Source organism: Aspergillus mulundensis (assembly GCF_003369625.1).
Source record: "Aspergillus mulundensis strain DSM 5745 chromosome Unknown scaffold_10, whole genome shotgun sequence".
Classification (NCBI taxonomy): domain Eukaryota; kingdom Fungi; phylum Ascomycota; class Eurotiomycetes; order Eurotiales; family Aspergillaceae; genus Aspergillus; species Aspergillus mulundensis.
The window spans coordinates 1,325,044-1,339,209 of record NW_020797898.1 but is presented as its reverse complement, the minus strand read 5'-3'; the positions used below and the strand labels follow the sequence as shown (position 1 = coordinate 1,339,209).

At 52.7% G+C, this 14,166-nt stretch overlaps 6 protein-coding genes across 6 annotated transcripts; 3 read left to right on the top strand and 3 right to left on the bottom strand.

Annotated features, from left to right (window-relative positions):
• Positions 1–133: 133 nt before the first annotated feature.
• DSM5745_08821 (hydroxyacyl-thioester dehydratase HTD2) lies at positions 134–1,415 on the bottom strand (the record flags this gene model as incomplete). Its single annotated transcript, XM_026750837.1, has 3 exons — positions 134–177; positions 227–729; positions 781–1,415. The coding sequence occupies 3 exons, from the start codon at positions 1,413–1,415 to the stop codon at positions 134–136; spliced, it is 1,182 nt and encodes a 393-aa protein (XP_026600850.1).
• A 302-nt stretch (positions 1,416–1,717) lies between these two features.
• On the bottom strand, positions 1,718–3,786 carry DSM5745_08820 (putative long-chain fatty acid transporter; the record flags this gene model as incomplete). The annotated part of the gene is made up of 3 exons (XM_026750836.1): positions 1,718–2,878; positions 2,928–3,712; positions 3,765–3,786. 3 exons carry the CDS (start codon positions 3,784–3,786, stop codon positions 1,718–1,720), a joined length of 1,968 nt encoding a protein of 655 aa, XP_026600849.1.
• A 1,229-nt stretch (positions 3,787–5,015) lies between these two features.
• DSM5745_08819 (uncharacterized protein) lies at positions 5,016–6,353 on the bottom strand (the record flags this gene model as incomplete). The annotated part of the gene is made up of 3 exons (XM_026750835.1): positions 5,016–5,745; positions 5,798–6,261; positions 6,321–6,353. 3 exons carry the CDS (start codon positions 6,351–6,353, stop codon positions 5,016–5,018), a joined length of 1,227 nt encoding a protein of 408 aa, XP_026600848.1.
• A 607-nt stretch (positions 6,354–6,960) lies between these two features.
• DSM5745_08818 (putative ATP-dependent permease ADP1) lies at positions 6,961–10,351 on the top strand (the record flags this gene model as incomplete). Its single annotated transcript, XM_026750834.1, has 3 exons — positions 6,961–8,609; positions 8,665–10,060; positions 10,115–10,351. 3 exons carry the CDS (start codon positions 6,961–6,963, stop codon positions 10,349–10,351), a joined length of 3,282 nt encoding a protein of 1,093 aa, XP_026600847.1.
• Positions 10,352–10,938: 587 nt separating this feature from the next.
• DSM5745_08817 (cornichon family protein) lies at positions 10,939–11,599 on the top strand (the record flags this gene model as incomplete). Its single annotated transcript, XM_026750833.1, has 4 exons — positions 10,939–11,039; positions 11,145–11,300; positions 11,378–11,444; positions 11,507–11,599. 4 exons carry the CDS (start codon positions 10,939–10,941, stop codon positions 11,597–11,599), a joined length of 417 nt encoding a protein of 138 aa, XP_026600846.1.
• Positions 11,600–12,293: 694 nt separating this feature from the next.
• Positions 12,294–14,081, top strand: DSM5745_08816 (WD40 repeat domain-containing protein; the record flags this gene model as incomplete). Its single annotated transcript, XM_026750832.1, has 1 exon — positions 12,294–14,081. One exon carries the CDS (start codon positions 12,294–12,296, stop codon positions 14,079–14,081), a length of 1,788 nt encoding a protein of 595 aa, XP_026600845.1.
• Positions 14,082–14,166: the final 85 nt, after the last annotated feature.

Here is a 14,166-nt window from a genome sequence, read left to right as displayed (position 1 = left end):
GACGAGGCTCGTTGTCGAAAATGCTTCGCGGCTCGTCTTTTGTGCTGGATCCCATCTCCCGGCCCGTAGCCCATATTACTTCGCACCTAGGGAACTGATTATGTGGAGGCCACAGCAATAAGCCAGGGACTCCTTAGGCGATAGCCTCGTCGACAACAAGGATGTAATGCAATGTAGCTAAAGCCAAATCAGCTTCTATTCTATCCTACACTATATATCTATGCACCCACAACCTCAGCCTTCATACCCACATTCCCCTCGGGCGTAAGAATCTCCACGACGCTCTTCTCCCCATCCCCACTTCCCTTCTCGCCTTGCTTGAGCACAATCCGATACTCATCCTCCGCATACAACGGACTCGTAGCACGATAGGCAATTCTCTCTGGCAAGAACGCGCTCGCATCCGCGCCAGCACCTCGAACGTCCCTCCAGAAGTCCAGAATCGCAATCAGATTCAACGGCCCGTGCACAACGATGTCCTTGTGCCCCTCGACCTGCCGGCACCACGGCTGCGAGTAATGGATTTTATGGGGATTGAAGGTAAGTGCGCTGAAGCGGAAGAGTGTCACGGCTGTTTGGCGAAGGGTGCGCGTGTGCGTGAGGCCGTCTGCGGAGGATGTTGTTGATGTGCTGGCGGGTTGCGAAGAGGGAGGCGTTGGTGATGGTAGGTTCTGTGTATCTATTGTTACTTGCGACGGCGGTGGAAGCGCCTTGCGGAAGACCCAATTTCTATAAGACCCGTTAGTCAATTATCCCTAGGACCATCGGACATGGACAAACCGCCTATCAACAACCGCTACACCCCCCTCATTCGCAAACTCCTTCTCAACCCCAACAACAATCATCTCCTCGCCCGTCTTCCGCACAACCTTTGCCTCGGCACTAAGCACCCTCGTCGTCTCGGTGACCTTCTGCCCGACCCTCAACGGATTGACTCGTCCCTTACCGTCCCGCGGCCAGGAGACCTCCCCGCCCGCCCACATGCGCCGCGTGAACGGGTGCGCCGGGTTATAGCTCGTGTCTGTGCCGTCGGCGCCGAGCTCATTCTCTAGGAATGCAGGCGTGAAGTATGCGAGGTGGTAGCCTGCCGGAAGTGGTGTTCCGTCTTCGATCGCGGTTGTTGTTGTGCTGGGTGCTGTTTGGGAGAGGTGCGGGGAGGTGGAGAAGAGGGTTGGGCGGTTGAGTGTCAATGAGAGGAGGCGGAGTTGATTTGCGTCGAGGGTTTGGGTGCGTGATTGTGGTCCTAGGGATTGGAAGCGTGAGAGGAAGGAGGTTGCTATTGGGGATGCGGATGTGGCTGTGGATGCGGAGGAGTCGGAGGTTGATGAGGAGAAGCGGAGGAGCGCGGTGTTGAGGGTAAGTCGGGTGGGGAGGGTTCTTGCTGTCCACCTCGTCGCTGATTTTGAGAGGAGCATGGTGCCAGTTCTCTCACAGCTTGTATTTATGAAAATACATCTTCAAAGGGGGTTCTTGTTCGCATTAATTTAATGAAAGGTTCAAGAAGGCATCTCGAAAAGTGGGGTAGGTACCTCGGCTGTTTGTTCCGAGACCGGAGCAGAGCAAACAGCCGTTTTCCGAGAAGCCTACTCCGTACCTATGCCTACCGTAAGCTCCGCTACATCGACTCATCGACAACCTATCGTCCAACAGGGGACCATTGACAGCTTTATGTATACTAGATATACAGTCTCTCAGACAGTCGGGTAGGCAGGTGCACCTACAGCCTCACCTGCCCAGCTTGAAGCCTTTCCCAGTCCTTTCGCTCAAATGGGAGATATGTATCTCCCTGAAGCCAGTACAGCTTGTCCTTCTTCCCAATACGACTAGGGTCAACACCCTGAGTCCTCAACACGTGCTTCTGCTGCTTGTAGTTGCCCGTGGCCTGCATTTCAGGCGTAACCCGCAGGAAAAGTGGCGCCGCAAATCGAGGTAGGTTGCGCAGGACATGCGCTGCAACACTCTTAAGTGTTCCTGAAGATGGGTCAAGAAGAACCGACTGGTCGGCTGCCTGGATCTGCTGGTCGAATACGACAGCGGCACATCCCGCTCGACCGTCGTGGTTAGGCAACGTTACACCATACACGTTGGCCTCATGCACCTCTGGGTGGGTGCCCAGCACCTCCGACACCTCATTAGTCGACACATTCTCGCTCTTCCATCGGAAGGTGTCGCCGAGACGGTCAGAGAAGTACCAGCGGCCTTCTTTGTCCCATCGCATCATGTCGCCGGTACGGAAATAAGCGTCGCCCTTGCGCAGCACGTCACGGATGACTTTGCTGTCACTCGCTTCTGAGTTGCGGTAGTAACCTTGGAAGGTTTCACCAGGGTCACTCGGATCAATGGCATACAGGAGCTCGCCCGCTTCCCCTCGCGGGACTGGTTTGCAGAAGCCGGTTTGAGGATCGCGCCATGGTACCTGTGATTCCTGGTCTACTTCGACGATAGTCAAGCCGCGTCCAAAAAGCCATCCACTGACAACGCCCATACGTCCAATCGCTCCAGCGGTAAAGTCATTCGAAGAGTAGTTCCATGTTCCGCCCGGACTCTCGGTAGCAGCATAGAATTCGGCAACCGTCGGCACGTTAAAGCGTTCCTTGAAGCGGTTCCAAACATCTGGCCGTAGTCCGTTGCCATATACTGCTCGAATGCTGTGCTTCTTGTCCAGGTCCTCTCCAGTCACCAGGTCGACTTCGCCTGGGGTAGCAAGCAGGTATCGCAAGGTTTCGCCCACGTACTGAAGGACTGTGGCGTCGTTCTCGCGCGCTTCTTTGATGAAATTCCTAGCCGAGAATTTTCGACCTACAATCAATGTAGATCCAGCCGACAGACAAGCCAGGAATGCCAGTATGGCAGCCGATGAGTGATAAAGCGGCATGCACTATGGTCCGTCAGCTACCTATTAAGATCGCCGGACAAGGTTGACATACAGTATAGACACGGTCGTGCGTGGCCATCTCCACAAAGTGGCTCACGAAGACGCTTCCTGCCCAACTTTTCCTCCAGCTGACGATAGCAGGCTTTGGAAGTCCCGTTGTACCGCTGGTGTAGATCAACGCGGCCATATCCCGAAGTTGAACACCATTGCGCGCTTTGTCATCCTCTCTTTCCGCCTCTGTTTGCAGAACCTGGGCTTCAATCTCCGGTGTATGGAAGATGACCTCGACGGCACCCCCGTCTTCCCGAAAATCAGGAGACGCAAAAGCTGCCAACTCATCGGGACCAAAAGAGGAGCGAACTTCTTCATCGACGATCATCAGCCGGGCAGTCGAAGTGCGGATCGAATGTGTCAACGGCTTTCCAGTGAGGTTATAGTTGATAAAGGCCGGCACCGCGCCGATACTCCAGAGTCCGAGCCAGATGAAAACGAAGGTTGACGAGTTCATCATATTCAAGGCCACAATCTCACGAGGCCTGATGCCGTGCACCTTCTTGAACCAGGTCCCATATCGCAAGGCTACTATGTACGTTTCATGGAAGCTCCAGCTGCGGCCATTGTAGACGATGAATGGCCGGTCCTTCGATGCGGAATTGAGGGCATGCTTCTCCAGGACATAGAAGAGATTCAGATTGTCACGGCGCTGCGCGAGGCGAGATTTGATGATGGATTTGAAGAGGCCGTGGAAGATCTTCTTGTCGTAAAAGAGAGAGTACCTCGCGTTCAGATAGGCCAGGGTAGTCGCAAGTGCCGGACCGGCGAGTGAGAGCGGAATGTCTATAGTAACGAGGGTTAGCAAGCTCACCAATGTGATGTGAGAGTCACACACCCAATGGTAACGGAACGGCCATGGCTATATCGTAGAGAATCAAGGAGAGGTGTAGACGTATAGGTACCGTTGAGGTTGGACCAGCCCGCGAGGGGGAACCGCTCGACAGTTAAAGGTGGGACTTGCCGACTCAGGGAACCGAGGTACCGTTGGAACCAGAAGCGAGTGGGCATTGATGGGCATTGTAAAGGAGGAGAACAAAGGAGGCGCATTGTGGCCAACCAGACAGCCCATGAAAACCACCAGGCCGTCTTGGAAACGTCAAAGCGAGATCAGGAGCCCGCGCATTGTCTGGATCGAGGAGAAAGTTACCTCGGCCTAGAGGCGGCGGCAACAGAGCGGCTTCAAGAAGGATCAAGCGGCATAAATGCTGTTGACGAATTCATAAAAAGCTGGAGCTCTGAATTAAGTGGAGTCTTCTGCAGCCGATCGCCGCTAATAGTTGGTTTTGCGGAGCATTCTGGTTGTCGGGAATTTTAGTCTTGACTTTGATATAGAACAACCTTGTCACATGCTACCTTCACCACAATAACCTGAAGTAGAGCTTCAAGATCGTCTCGCTTGCAGGAATAGCCAGGCCGTAAAGGCCATTGACTGCTGAAAACTCTATATTATCACTTCCTCCAAGTTCTTTACCACGGCATACCATGCCTTGATTCCAGGGGCTTCCCCCACGCTTACTACGGCTATCCGAGCTACCCATAGGCACGCCCTAACGGCCAGCATAGCAGAGAACAACATCCAGCCACTTGCGCCCCGGACTATCTCAATATCCTCATAATTTTCAAATTGAATTTTGGCGAATAAATCCAGGATAGACACATCTCTTGCCGACTGCCCCGGCACAAATATAAGGCACAACTTGGGGGTTCAGTTGTGCCTTGAGTCCCGGTACAACTACTTGCTGTAAGCTGATGATGTTTGTCTCGAATCGCTGGGAAGGACGAGTAGTCCTGTCACCAAGCTGTTATGCGGATCCCAGGGGTATCGTGAACCGAGTACCCGAGCGTACCGGGTGCATCTGTATCTTGAAGATGACGAGACTGTTTTGGCGAGGAGATGTTGGGTGAATGTACACGAGCATCGGGGGATAATGCTCGCGCTACCGTGAGCTAATAGAAGAAATTGAGTGGTATGAATTGTTTCAGCGGCCCCCTTGTATGTTTATGCGATTCTATGTTACTCAGGTAGTGGAGACTAGAGATTGAAGGGGCGGGTGATTGGGCTTACTTTGCATTTAGATTCAGATACCTAAGCCGGCCTTTTCTTCATCGCGGGTACTTCTTCATAGTCATCCTCCAAAAATGTTTTCAACTTAGCGAGTCCTTCCTCCAGCACTTGCGTCTCACACGCAAATCCAATCCGCACGTAGCCATGGAAGTCTTCTCCGCCACCAAAGCACAAGCTTCCAGGGACAAACATGACCCCGGTTCGCTCCTGGAGCATCTCACAGAACGCGATGTCATTTATAGGCTTGCCCATCTTGTTGAATCGGACAAACGCCGTGGTTCCGGCTCGGGGTTTAACCCAGTCGCACGCCCAGCGATGAGACTCAATGAACTTTTCCAGGATTGCAACATTGTTTCGGGCAAGTTCAATATTTCGCTTTAGTAGTGAATGGATTGTGGTTGGTGCCAGTGCGTAGCTTGCAACTGCATCGTCTAGCTGCGAGACGGAGATGGTGGTATAATCCCGCGCAGAGGCGCAGGCTTCAATAACAGATCGATCGCGAGACGCAATCCATCCTACACGGATACCTGCGAGGCTGTATGCCTTTGACATGGAGCCTGTTACAATTGCTCTCTCATAGCCCAGAGACAGGGTTGATGAGGGGAATTCCTTGTCCATAGGGCTGATAGAGTGGAAGGGAGGCCGATAGACTTCATCACAGAAGACGTAGATGGATGAGCTGCGCGCAATTTCGACTATCTCATCCAATGTCTCTTGCGGGATGATAGCCCCTGTAGGGTTCTGCGGGTTGCTACATCACGAAGGTCAGATACCGAGCGAAATCTCCAAAGAAGGGGCTATACTTGAGGATGATAAGCTTGGTATTCGGCCGGATGAGCGCCTTTAGCTCCTCAAGGTCCAGCTTCCAGCCATCCGCCTCCTTCGACTTCCATAGGCTCACATCAGCCCCAAGCGACTCTGGGACCGAATACAGCTGCTGATAGGTCGGGTAGTGGCATATAACATGATCCCCGGGGCCTGTCAGGGTATATAACAGAAGAAAATTCGCCTGGATTGCACCAGAAGTGATCAGGATATTGTCCGGGGGCAATGGACTTGGCGTCTTCACGGAGTACAAATTGGCCAGTGTCGTTCGCAGTCGTTCAGAACCTCGGATCTCCCCGTATGTGAGCTTGCGATCAAGGAGGCCATCCAAGGGACCTGAAGCCGGGTCCTCGGATAACTCTTGGAGTTCTCGAATAGACACTGAGGCGCTGCATGTCTCTGCCACGTTGTACTTGGCGGTTGTTTCGTACTTGTCCATCCACTGGTGGGATTAATTTCGGCACAATATATCCGCATGATGCGGGGTGTCAGGGCACATACTTGTTCAACAGCAAAGTCTTTGATCTGAACCATGATGGCGGTTGTTTTAGAATCAGCGTAGCGTCCGAACAGGTACTGAGAAATTCAAGCGGGGCCTTATATCGTACTCAGGAGCTGGTTCTTGCGGAAAGGTCCGTATCACGTGGGGGCGCTCTTAGGATTGCCTCTTTTGGGGTAGCTGGTGCTATACCCGGGCGGCCACGAGGTGGTTCGGAACATAATAGGTAAGTCAATTTGACAGAGTAAAATCTCACGAGCGTACACTTGCATGACCAATCACGCCTGAGCTGAATTGACCTCAGTCTCTCACGAGAACTTCTTTCCGGGAGTTGACAGGTGGATGCCCCAGGCTGCTACTCCATACCTACCAGCCTCCCGTCTTCTCCGCCCTCGTCATCGGCATCGCCCCGTTTCAACACCTCCATCGCCTGATTTCCGTGCCTTGTTTCTATCATTGCTGTCCTCTTTTCATCCGATCGCTCGCTTCCTTCCATAGTGACGCCTTTTTTCGACTTACATTCATCTCCATTCTTCGTGTCCTCGCTAGAATAGCCGCTGCACCGTTCCTGGCGATCATCGCCTTACTCCGCATCTCAGCCGCCGGGTGACCTTCGCTGGCCGACCTGCTTGCCCCGACAGCATGCGGCTCAAGCCCTCGCTGCAACTGTCTCTTGCAGTTGGGCTTTCACTAACGACATCCGCTGTTCTCGGACGTGGTAATACATCTACGACCGACCTCGACTCACTACTCTTTTCGTCCCTCGACGACCGTCCGGGCAACTGTCCACCGTGTTTCAACTGCCAGCTCGACGCCTTCCAATGCACGCAATTTGCGTCTTGTGATATATATAGCGGAAAATGTGTCTGTCCGCCCGGCTTCGCAGGGGAGGATTGCTCGGAACCACTGTGCGGGTCTCTATCAGATCCCCAGCGCCCTTCTCGGAAAGACAAATACTGCTCCTGCAACGATGGCTGGGAAGGAATCAACTGCAATGTCTGCAAGACAGATGACGCTTGTAATGCAATGATGCCGACTGGCGAAGATGGTGTTTGTTACAAGCAGGGCGTGACGGTGAAAGAGAACTTTCAGATGTGTGATGTGACGAATCGGAAGATTCTGGACCAGCTGAAAGAACGGAAACCTCAAGTAACGTTCTCCTGCGAAGCCGAAGACAAGACTTGCAACTTCCAGTTTTGGGTCGATCAGGTGGAGTCATTCTACTGCGGCTTGGATACTTGTGACTGGAATCTGGAAACAGACTTTGACAAGAATACTACGCGCTATAAATGTGAGAACATCAATTGCAAGTGTATTCCTGGCCGTATGCTCTGTGGAGAAGAAGGTTCCATCGACATTGGGGAGTTCCTGAAAGAGTCGATCAAGGGACCGGCCAGTTTCTCAACCACATCCACTCTCGGTGGCAGCAAAGAGGATGGAAGCAAGTTCCAGGAACCCGAAATGGACAATTTGATTAAGAGCGTCTTTGGCGATGAGAGTATCACACTCCGGTGCTCTTCGGGTGAATGCGTCCATAAGACCGAAGTACCAGGCTACCAGCGCCCCGTTAAAAAGATCAACACCCCGCTTATAGCAGGTGTGATTGCAGGCTGCGCCTTATTTGTCGTCGCTGTGATATTAGGCCTTTGGTATCAGTCTCGCCGGTCTCGTTACGGCCGTATCCAACTCTCCCTTTCTGACGATTCCGACGACGAAGCATCCAAGCTTTTGGCGGACCACCGCCCGGCTGCGCTATACTGGGACAATGTCTCCTACTTTGTTAATGGCAGAGAAATTCTTTCGGGTATTCAGGGCGCCGCGCCGACAGGACAGATAACCGCGATTATGGGGGCTTCAGGTGCCGGAAAAACCACTTTCCTCGACCTTCTGGCGAGGAAAAACAAACGCGGTATTGTTCAGGGAGACTTCTATGTCAATGGGGAAAAGGTGAATGACGCGGATTTTAAGAGCATGATCGGCTTCGTAGACCAAGAAGACACTATGCTTCCCACCTTGACCGTGCACGAGACGATTTTGACAAGCGCGTTGCTCCGTCTACCTCGAGACATGAGCCAAGCCGCCAAGGAGCAACGAGTAATGGAAGTTGAGAAGCAACTCGGAATCTATCATATCAAAGACCAGTTGATTGGCTCTGAGGAAGGCTCAGGTCGGGGTATTTCTGGTGGTGAGAAACGCCGAGTTGGAATCGCCTGCGAGCTAGTCACCAGTCCTAGCATTTTGTTCTTGGATGAGCCTACCAGCGGCTTAGACGCCTTCAACGCCTTCAACGTGTAAGTACTCCCAAAGCTGTAAGACAGGTTGTGCTTGAATGTCTAACAAATCTAGGGTTGAATGCTTGGTGTCGCTAGCGAAGGATTACAACCGCACCGTCATCTTTACCATCCATCAACCACGGTCCAACATCGTCGCTCTTTTCGATAGGCTGATTCTCCTAGCCAACGGCAAAACCGTCTACTCCGGCCCATTCTCGACATGCCAGCAGTACTTTGATGAGGCTGGATATTCCTGCCCACCGGGATTCAATATCGCTGATTACCTAGTGGACCTCACGATGCATGCCGGCAGCACTACTCATTTCCACAGTGATGAGGAGGAAAGCCCTCTATTAGCAGTGCCCCCTGATCCGCCAAAAACCGCTTCCAGCAGTCTAAGAGCTGTCAAGTCTGTTGCGAGTGCGTCCAACGCCAGTATCGAGGAGCACTCCGGCAACAGCTTTGATTACGGCAGGCGGCCTAAGGGTAAGCGACGAACTTCTCTCAAGCAGCGACAGGATCGTCAACTTTACTCCCGTCGAAAAGATGCCGATGCTCCTCCCACGCCTCGAACTGACGAGGAGGACGCCGCGGAGGTAGGCGAAAGCCAACAGCAGTGGCTGCGGCTGTCCCGCCATCAGGGCCAGACTCCACCACAGATCCTCGACGACCCAGATGATCTTCCACCGGCCGCCCCGGGGCAGACTGACTTGGATTTGATGGTTGCTCACTACGCCGCCTCCGACATTGCACGATCCGTGCGCAACGAGATCATTTTAGCGACTCAGCATGCGCGCGCCGCCAATGGTTCTTCTAACTCCGAATCCCCATCTACGCCCATCACCCATCCACCCAAGAGCTATGCGAGGGTGAGCTTGGCTCGCCAGTTTATCATCTTATCGCAGAGAACGTGGAAAAATCTCCATCGAAACCCGATGCTTATGCTCACCCATTATGCAATTGCCATTCTGCTTGCTGTCCTCTGCGGTTTTCTCTTCTACGGTCTCACAGATGACATCAAGGGATTCCAGAACCGACTTGGTCTTTTCTTCTTCGTACTGGCCTTGTTTGGATTCAGTACGTTGACCAGTCTGACTGTGTTCTCCACCGAACGCCTTCTGTTTGTCCGCGAGCGTGCTAATGGGTACTATCACCCTGTCACCTACTACGCGGCGAAAGTTGTTTTCGACATTGTTCCCCTTAGACTCATCCCGCCGATTATTATGGGTGTGATAGTGTACCCGATGACGGGGCTCATTCCCGCCTGGCCCGAGTTCTTCAAATTCATCCTGGTCTTGGTTCTCTTCAACCTAGCGGCTGCTACCATATGTTTGTTCATTGGTATTGTCTTCCGCGATGGCGGCGTGGCCAACTTAATTGGTAGTTTGGTCATGCTTTTCAGTCTGCTGTTTGCTGGACTGTTGCTCAACCATGATGCGATTCCACCGTCTGCACTGTGGTTGCAATCAGTAAGTTCCTTCCCAGTCACTTTTCTTAGTACTTTCATTTAACATCCTGAACAGCTATCTATATTCCACTACGGGTTTGAAGCGTTGATTGTGAACGAGGTAACCTTCCTGACTCTGATCGACCACAAGTACGGCCTTGACATTGAAGTGCCGGGGGCTTCTATCCTTAGCGCATTCGGATTTGACACTCTGGCATATTGGAAGGATGTTATTGGGCTTGCCGTCTTTTCTGGAGCCTTCCTTGTGATTGCATACTTAGCGATGCATTTCCTGCTTGTTGAACGGCGATAATGGTGTGCTGACACGCGACATAATTCCGCCTTGTATTGCGAGTCGCTTGTGAGCGTTCACGGAGTAGCATGATAACGTTGCTGATGTCTCATGTTGCAATAGAGAGGTTGGCCATGTGTATATAGTCTCGCAGAGCATCAGAATTCAGCAGATCATACTTAATTCCGGTATGTAAGTGGAAAGATGCCAGAGGCGGATGGAAGCACGTGTTCCCCGCATCATGCCAGTGAGCTCATGACAGTTGACGCAACATCGACAGCTGCTCATCTCACATTTTCCGATCTGGACACCTTGTTATCAAGCTCCCAAATCGGTATTACCTAAATACTCAAAGTCGATCCTGCTTATCTCTATCGGTCTCCTCAAAAGAAGTCGATTGCGACTAGCTCGCCGCTCACCGCCCGCCCACACCTATTTTTCCCCGAAGTCCGCACCAAGTCTCTCCAGCCCAAATCCCTCCTGCTCCTCATTCTTCTCCCATACCCACTCCACCCCTCATCTCCCTCCCGGCCGTGGTCCTTCTCCTCACTGCTGACCAGTCTTCCCGCCCTTGTTTTACTCCTTACCCCTCCCTCTCTCTGCCCAAGATGTCCGGTGAGGCATGGCTCTACCTGCTGGCGGTGTTGATCAACGCCGTCAACCTGTTCCTGCAGGTCTTCTTCACTATTATGTATAGTGATCTCGAATGGTATGCTTTCCTCTGCATCACATGCCCAAATTATCTGCTCGTGCGAAGAGAGGACGCCGTCTACTGGGAGGAATTTGAGGCTCTTTGCTAACTCCGTCGCTACAGTGATTACATCAACCCTATCGATCTTTGCAACCGTCTCAACGCCTACATCATCCCCGAAGCCGGTGTCCACGCTTTCCTTACCTTCCTCTTCGTGATCAACGGCTACTGGCTCGCGATTGCCCTGAACCTACCGCTGTTGGCTTTCAATGCCAAGAAGTATGTCGTCTCCAGCTCGCTCACAAGGCCGAGTCTGCGCGCACTGAGAAAGATAGCTTATTCTAATTTCCTCTCAGGATCTACGATAACCAGCACCTCCTGGACGCGACCGAGATCTTCCGCAAACTCAACGTACACAAGAAGGTTGGATTGCACTCGTTTACGTCATAAACTCGGATGGGACGGAAACTGACTCCGATCTGTAGGAATCCTTCATCAAGCTTGGTTTCCACCTCTTGATGTTCTTCTTCTACCTCTACAGCATGATCGTTGCTCTTATCCGCGACGAGTCTCACTAATTTCGTGAAGAAACCGAGGACTCCATGCGCCACAGCGGGTCCCAGTAATGTCACGATGCACGCTCTTGAGAGGCGGGGAAATGTTCCGCTGTACTTGGGTGCTCATGAACACCATGAAAACTACTTGATACGAGAATATACTTCCCCGTCTGCCAAATAATACAGGACCTCGAGGCTGCCGTGGGGCCAGGCCGAGACCTACAGCCGTTGCGCAGAAGGAGTCATTATGTACGACATGACTATGAATTATTGGTGGGCTTTGGTGAAGCAAGAATGAGGCGGCTTCAACCCCGGTGGCTCAGGCTCACCGACGTTGAGACGTATCATTATCACTGCTTTGTTATCTTTTTCTTGGAACTCTGATTTTGTACTTGTCATGAACTTCTCTAGCCTTCATTGGACTCTGATGTTGCTTCCATTTTGATGTTTCGAATAATGACTGTATATACCTCTAGCGGTGTTGCGGTGGGAGCGTTCAATACCCATTAAGGAATGACAATAACTCTAAATTATTCTATAATACTCATCATCAGTTTGTTTCAGGGTTAGCTATATGACGTCCTTGCTGAAAGCTGAGTGGTTGATGCCGTCTGGTTTTGCGCTGTTGGCGGTAGCGGCGCCCGTAAAATCTCAGACGTCAAGCCCAGCCGTGCACACCACAGGTTCCATCACTCCTCTATAGCAGATCGACAAAATGGCTTCATTACTTGGAGCCGCATACGATTCAAGTGATGATGATACTCCTTCTGTCCCAGTGGCCTCGGCCTCAAAGATCGTTGCCGCCCCCGAGGTGAACACAGAGGTTTGGTCCCTGCAAATCTACCAGCACGCGAGTACACCAGGCCTAATAGACCTACAGGATCAAGCTCACATGCAGATGATGCTCGCTAATACGTCCTCCAAAGCACTTACCTACAACGCGACATACGATGACCTCTCGCGCCCCTCCCAAGGCCCCTCCAACCCCTTCAAATCCGCCGACGCAGGAAACGGCCTGAAGCGCAAAAACGTCCCCACGGGTTTCGCCGAAGCTGCTGCCATCAGCGAGTCCACGTTCGCCGCGCAGCATCGCACATTCCAGAGCTTGGGTTACACCCGTAACCCTACGCTTCCTGGCCAGTTTGTTGGCAACCTCGACCATGCCGCTCAGTTTGGCGGGCGCGACGTTGTGCAGATGAAGCCTTCTAAGGAGGCGTCGGCGGCGTTGAGAGCCAAGAGGCAGAAGAAGGGCGATTCCGGTATTGTCGAGGGTCCGGGCGCGTATCTCGGACCTTGGGCGAAATATCAGGACGACGATCAGGTCTACGATGAGGAACTCGGTAGCGACGAGGAGCTCGTTGAGGTGGATGAAGACGAAGTGGAAGAAGAACAGGTCGGGTCGGCACCCATGCCGGCCATGAGCAAGGAAGCAACAGATTACCAGGACGACACGTCGAAGGTCGAAACGTCGGAGTTCCACGGCTCAGAGCAGTACGACTACCTGGGCAGGACATACATGCACGTCCCTCAGGACCTGGATATCGATCTCAAGAAACCCACAGGCAGCATCAAGAACTACGTCCCCAAGAAGCTCGTCCATACCTGGAAATCGCACAACAAGGCCATCACCTCGCTCCGCTTCTTCCCTCAATCCGGCCACCTTCTTCTCTCCTCTGCAGCTGACGGCAAAGCCAAGATCTGGGACGTATATCATTCGCGTGAGCTTCTGCGCACATTCTCCGGCCACTCCAAGGCCATCACCGACACAGACTTCCACGTCACCGGCAAGACCTTCCTAACAGCCTCCTACGACCGCCAGATGAAACTCTGGGACACCGAAACAGGCCAGTGCATCTCACGCTTCTCGACGGGCAAAACACCTCACGTCATTCGCTTCAACCCCCACCCGGAACACTCACACGAATTCCTGGCCGGTATGTCCGACAAGAAGATCGTCCAATTCGACACCCGCTCCGGCGAGCTCGTCCAAGAATACGACCACCACCTGGCGGCCATCAACACACTCACTTTCGTCGACCAAAACCGCCGCTTCATCTCCACATCCGACGACAAGTCCCTCCGCGCCTGGGAATACGGCATCCCCGTGCCCATCAAGTTCATCGCCGAACCATACATGTTCGCCCTCACGCGCGCAGCGGCCCATCCAAACGGGAAATACGTTGCTTTCCAGTCCGGCGATAACCAGATCGTCGTCTACGGCGCAACGGACAAATTCCGGCAGAACCGCAAAAAGAGCTTCCGCGGCCATAATAACGCGGGCTATGCTATTGACCTCACCATCTCGCCGGACGGCCAGTTTATTGCGTCCGGTGATAGTGCCGGGTACGTGTGCTTTTGGGATTGGAAGACCGGTAAAATGTATCATAAGATTCTGGCCGGCGGGAAGGAGGGCGGCGCTACTACTTGTCTTGATTGGCATCCGCAGGAGACGAGTAAGGTTGTTACGGGTGGGTTGGACGGAGCTATTCGATACTGGGATTAGAGGACTGGCATTTTTTTTTCTGTTCTCCGTGCTTTTACTGGGTGTTATGACCAATCGGGTTGTTTATCTATCCTATGTCAATAGG